This window comes from Montipora foliosa, chromosome 1, assembly GCF_036669935.1.
Source record: "Montipora foliosa isolate CH-2021 chromosome 1, ASM3666993v2, whole genome shotgun sequence".
Taxonomy (NCBI): domain Eukaryota; kingdom Metazoa; phylum Cnidaria; class Anthozoa; order Scleractinia; family Acroporidae; genus Montipora; species Montipora foliosa.
In genome coordinates, this window is record NC_090869.1 from 65238460 (window position 1) to 65244839 (window position 6380).

Genomic DNA, 6380 nt, shown 5'->3' on the forward strand with positions numbered 1-6380 from the left:
CTTCCTTTTATGTGATAAATGACCACCCGAGGCTGTGAGAATCTTTTATTTAAAACAAAGTGCCTGGACTGAAAAACATTTGTTTCTTTAAGATTTGCGAGTGTCGAAACACCAACTCTTCTAGATCTCATGCCGCGGCCATGCTGTAAAACGGAAAAAAACCTTGAATACAACCAGTTTCATTATCATTTTAGTCGGAAAAGGTGGGTGAAGTTGACAAGCTCACTGTAGGATACACATTCGGTCAATTACCAGAGAATTGCGCACACTGTGTGTGGACTTGAAACTTTTTTATTTAATAACGCATATAATTAGGGATTTGTAAATTGTAAATTTTAAATCTTATTTCATAATGTATCTAAGGAATTTAAGATTGTAAATTTCAAGTCTCACGGTCTCAAGTCTTTACATTAAAGGCGCAGTTGAACATTTATACAGAAACTACGCGATATAAGTCAATAAATTATTGTTACTACTAGCACTGTTTGGAAAACCTTGCAACTTTCCTCTCCGAGGAGACTCCTTTTGTTTTTGAATCTTAATCGTTAACTTTGTTTGAAACTTCTGTCAGTTTTAAAACGATAATGCACATAAAAGCAGTTATAACCACAATTTGAGCAAACAGAAGAAGGCTTCACAAACTTTGAACGGTGGAGGAACTAAATTGAATTCAGTCGTCATGTTTACATCGATTGAAAACGAGTTTTGTTTTTCTTCTACATCTCTTTCGTGTACATGTTCGACTTTAGCTGAGGGATTTGGAACTATTTCCAATCACGGTTTTATCCGCGGGTCTTTTTGAGTCTAGTTCTCAATATCTTGAATAGAAAGCTCAAAATATTAGTATCCGAGACGGGAAGAAAGCCACGTGGCACGACAGTTCCACGTTGTAGTAGTGTGGATTTTCTGGTGGCAATTTCCTGCAACGGGGAATAACAAAGTTAACTATATATAGCCCCGTGATACTCCTACTTAAACAATATAACAATTGATAAGTGAGGTGTAGGCATTTAGTCCGGTGGCGACTCACAAACTCGTACCTTGTTCATCTTTAGCTTGGATGGTTAAAGACAATTGATCTTCTAAAAAGCCACAAGACATTTGATTTTGGTTGCTCTTAGCTCTCACCAGGGGCACCCAACGTCAATTTTCGGAAAATATCTGTTCGGAAGACGATTTGAGATCTAGAATTTCGGAACATTTGTTGTAAAATGTCTTGCGTGCCTGCCTCTCCTAGGATTTTCGAACATCTGAAAAATGGTAAAATTGCCCATTTTAAACGGATTTTTACCCTAAAAAGGTCACCTAGAATTTACGGGAGCCTTTTTTCTGGCTGAAATTTTCGAAAAGGCAAGTTTTGATCCCTATAAATTTCGGATCACTAGACTTTCAGCTAGGAAGTCCGAACAGATGAAAAATTTTTAGGGGATAAAAATATGCCTATATCTACCTTTTAAATACTAAAATACGTTTAACAATGCTATATTTAAGTGGTTTTGAACAATATTCTCGTTGGGTGCCCATGTCTCACTGGCCGTTGTTATACTAGAGACGCATAATTCGTCTTGGACGAACTTGGGCAAACATTTTTAGTATAAAGACCGCCACAAGACGCATTATGCGTCTGGACGAAGAATCTATTTTATGCGTCTAGTGCCCGTCTTTATACTAGACGAATTTAACAGACGCAGAAAAAATGTTTGCCCAAGTTCGTCCAAGACGAATTATGCGTCTCATATAGTTCGTCCCGTCTTTACACTAGACGGATAACATGAGAGACGCATAATTCGTCTAGACGGATTATGCGTCTCTGGTATAAAAACGGCCACTTTCTATTGAAAGTTCCATCGGGCCCGAAAGCAATCCCGGCATTTCAGTACATTCCTTTTGCCTTTAAAAGAAACTTTAAAAAGTTAATGCTTTTGCAATTTAAACCAATAATAGCAGATGAATAGCTCATTCCTTCCTCTGGTGCTGTCTTATCTTCTTCCTTAATTAAGCATATGTAGCTATGTCTGTATTATGCAGTTATTAATGTCTCACATGATATTTGCCGTTGCTATCTCTTAGATTCTCTTTTCATATTAATTACATATCATATAAATCCAATATTGCCAACACATCTAGTTTTCATTAATTTTTGGCAACTGTCCGAATTTAAAATAAAGTGGATCGTTTCTGAAACTCCTAAGTTTACGGCGCGGCCGGGCGAAACGAAAACCATAGCGTTTATTTTTGACATTGTGCTCATTTATTTCACTGAAAATATGCTACGTGAACGGTCGAAATGCCACGTGCTCTTTATTTAAAACTTTTTCATAATTGTTCCGGCTTATTAAACTTATTGAACTTTAAACAGCTAGTCAAACTACCACCCACCCAGTGAATTAGGAGGAACGGCGATCAAAGAAAGAGAGAAAATCTAACGTGGCTTTTGTATCCTTACAACGGCAACTCAGTTGAGATTTGGTCAGTTCTTCGCTGATAATGGTAGATCTTAACCACAGAGTGGCAAACATAAAAAATGAAATAAGCTCGTGTAAATTGAAAAACCACTGGTTCTCATCGTATCGATCTCGTTTATCATTCTCGATACCATCTCGATTTATAAATGGAGGTTCGTGCCAACACCTCTCCGCGCCACTAATCACGTTTTCAGACCGTAATTCCGCTTTTAGCAAATTGCTTATGTGATAAAACAAGATGTGCGTGCTCTGTTTATTAACGAATGTCTACATAATTTGCTATTTGAAATTGAAGTTTTCTATAGCTATAGCTAGTTGTCCAACTTTCTCTTTCAACATCTCCAAATATCTGCCAACGTTGAATACTTTCGGTAGTTCTTTTGCGCAGTGTCACTTGGTTAATCATAAACACCGGAACATTAAATAAAACCTCTGTGTTGACCATTTATCAACGCTGTTATCATACTGAAAGAAGCACGTATTTCGGTGTAGAAGATTGTTTCATGTAGAAAAACGGATTACACAGAGACGTAATAATTTTTCGTATCTTTTTCATATCTTCGTCGCCTGCTTATTTACTTCGCGTAAGAAAAATCACGATTCGCTCGCCAAAACATTTTCTCCTGGGATTATCGTGAGGTCAACTTGTGGCAAGTCTAGTATAATTTATAATCAGTTTATACAATATAAATCGGATCGAAATTAAAAACTTCACTGTGCCCGAAAATTTATTTATTACTGTTAATTTTTCCGGCAAAGTACATGGTAAAATTACTGAAGTTAATTTATGAAGCACGTGGCCTTAATGTTTTCCAAAGTATCGTGATGGAGATTCCATGAAGTGATCTCCCACGCCTCCTTTGACATAATTAAAATATCAGCGAATAGGAATGAAAATTCTTAAATAATAACATGACGGGAGGTGAAACCCGCAAGCATAAAAGGCAATCGCATGATGTGTTTTCCAAGAGCTTGATAATTTATTCATCAGCATGATATCTATATTAGAATTATGGTACCTGGAGTGTTAAAACACTTACTCGATTTGCAGTTAGGGTATAAAAGGCACTTAAACACAATTCGCAGTTAGATGAAGAGTTGCCTTTTAACACATCTTCACAAATATTAATCTCTTGACTAGACCGTAGGCAAACTAACTCAACCGCGGTAAATCAGATTGCATTTGCTCGTGTTATAAAACTTGTGACAATCAGAAGAACATCGTAAAGAACACTGGACTGAAATGAATCTAGCAGATGGAAGCACTTCTAATTTGACCAGCAATGGCATTCCAGACGGAGGGCTTGAAATTGTCTACTACAAAGAAACCTTAGGGTTCGAAATCTTTCGCTTGACCTTTCAAGTCTTCCTGGCTTTTGTTGGCGTAGCAGGCAACATCATTGTGTGCTTCGTGATCAGCTCTCAAGTTCACATGCGCACAATTACCAACTACTTCATAAGAAACCTGGCTGTGGCAGACATCGGAGTTCTTCTTCTAGCTTTCCCGTCAGCAGTAATCAACGAGCAAGCCCCGGATCACTGGCCTCTAGGGAAGTTTACCTGTCTGTATGTATTGCCCCTGTGCGATGTCTTCCTCGGCGTTTCCGTGTGGTCAATCACCTTGATAGCTTTCGATCGCTATAGAGCCATAGTGCGGGGAGCCCTTCGGAAGCGTGGGTCCACTGTGTTCAAGTCTGCGCGCCGGATGGTAGCCTGTGTTTGGTTGTTGTCTTTTTTGGTCATATCTTTGCCGTTGCATCTTGTTATGGAGTTCACTGATCACAAACCCGCTTACGACGTGGTCGAATGTTTCCCAAAGTGGCCAAACAACGAGGAAGGGTACAAAATGAAACAGTCTTACACGATCGGCTTAACCATATTCTGGTACGTTCTTCCGCTTGGTATCATTGCGGCTACGTTCTGTAGCATTTCACAGAGGCTCCGCGCCAGTAGCAAGTTCAACAGGTTAATCAGAAAAGAATGTAGCGACGGTGGCGAGCAAAAGATTCGAAACAGAGTTCGCGAGCGACAAAACACCAAAGCCAAAAAGCTCTTAATTCCAGTCGTTGTAGTTTTTGCTGTGACGATGTTGCCACTCAATGTTTTCCGCCTCGCAGTCTTGTATTGGGAAGAAATCTACGCGCACAAATATGTCTGGGTATATTACAACACCTGCGTGTTATGTGTCGTTGCCAACTCATCGGCAAACTTTTTCATTTATTCTTTGGTAAGTGAGGAGTTTCGCCAAAGTTTCAAACGCTTTTTCTTACGAAATATGGGTGCGCCAAGTTCTCAAGGTGGTACTGAAAGAACCGTCCGTAGTCCACTAAGTCCAATGGATTTAAAAACTTTGAATAATAATCAAAACAAATTGTGATGCAGCATCACTTCATCGAGAACTTTAAATGACCTTTTATTGAAATGACGACCACTTCATTTTCCTGAATTAAACGCGATGGTAAAGATTGAAGGAGGCACTTTCTAAAACCAATCTACAGCAAAATAGACAGAATTAGATAGATTGTCATAAGGCCGGGGCTAGTGGATTTCGATAAAGCGCGAGTCATTTCCATCTGGAATACGTGACTTCATGATCATGTAAATTCATCAGAGCGCGAAAAACAGAGATGTTTGTAATGACTCCTCTAGCGTAATGCCATTTTCAAAAAACAAACAATTGTATTCCAGAACGCCACGTTTAATGAAAAAATGTTTTCCTACAGGAACAATCGTAGCAATGATGACTGCAAATTGATATCCCGCGAACCAATGACATTTGCTTTGGCACTAATAAGGAGAACCTGAGCATTAAATTATCTGTTTTCTAGGGTGGCCGAAGAGTTTCTGTATTTGTTTTGTCCGTTGGCCTATTTGTGGCGGGCATTTTCATTTTCTCTCGGCAATTTCCATTTGCTCACTGAAAATGCACGGTCAACTCGCAAATTTTAATTTCAAAGTTCGCCCTCCAGCATGGTGCAGTCTTTCACTAATGAATCCTCCCAACTGAATTGCACTCGCAATCACGTGGTTTTCTATGCAAACGGTGACTGGATTTATACCAGAGACGGATCATCAGTCTGGGACGAACTTGGGCAGAGAACGGTGGCTCGGACGATAATACGTCTGTGTATAAATACGGGCAGACATGCGCATCATCTGTTCAGACGAAATATCCGGATAGTTCCTCTTTGTAGACGAACTTCCGTGGATAATTCGTCTGGACGGATCATACGTCTGTGTGTATAAATAAGGGTCAAAGAAGAGCTATCCAAGCGGTTGTGCAGTAAACTGTAAACTCAAGATGGCAAACAAGACCAAAAAAGCACATGTATGGACGGTAACTGAGAATTTAAATATTTTGCCCTTCTTCTAGCTGACATTTTCGTCAACTGTTCTTTTTGCCATTTTGAAATTTGCCGGCAATATTTACTTGACAGGTACCTAGTAAGCCTTTCGTCGCGCTTTCTCGGAAATTACCGGTCGAACTATAACACACACAGATGAATCGTCTACTAGTTCATCCCGTATTTATGCTAGCCAGATGATTCGTCTTGACGGACGATCCGTCTCTAGTATAAATCGAGCCGCTAGTAAGGTGAATTTAACACTTCAGGTAAGAAACTGTTTGTAATGCAAAAAATGTTATAGTGGAAGTTTAGTTAGCTATCAAGCTATATAGCTAGTTTACAGGCACTCCACTTTATTCAACGTGAAAGAAACAATTCAAAAACTTAACAGAAACATTGTTAAGAACCCCAACTGGATGGAGGCAACCAGTTGGCTGTTTACAAAAGGTGGTAAAAAAGTTTATTTTTATCTAAGTATCCTATTTATATGCAGAATATGTTTACTCTCCGTTGTACCTCCTATAATTTACGCGGTAATTATATTCTGACACTTCCTGTACCTAAAACT

At 39.1% G+C, this 6380-nt stretch overlaps 1 protein-coding gene across 1 annotated transcript in view; it reads left to right on the plus strand.

Moving 5' to 3' along the window:
- Positions 1 to 3539: 3539 nt before the first annotated feature.
- The window catches only part of LOC137980311 (neuropeptide Y receptor type 2-like), a 3052-nt gene continuing 211 nt past the window's right edge, over positions 3540 to 6380 (plus strand). The window contains exon 1 of the mRNA XM_068827719.1: positions 3540 to 6380. This exon is cut by the window's right edge and continues 211 nt beyond it. Coding sequence (XP_068683820.1) covers positions 3709 to 4842 — 1134 coding nt within the window. The 5' untranslated portion in view covers positions 3540 to 3708 and the 3' untranslated portion in view covers positions 4843 to 6380.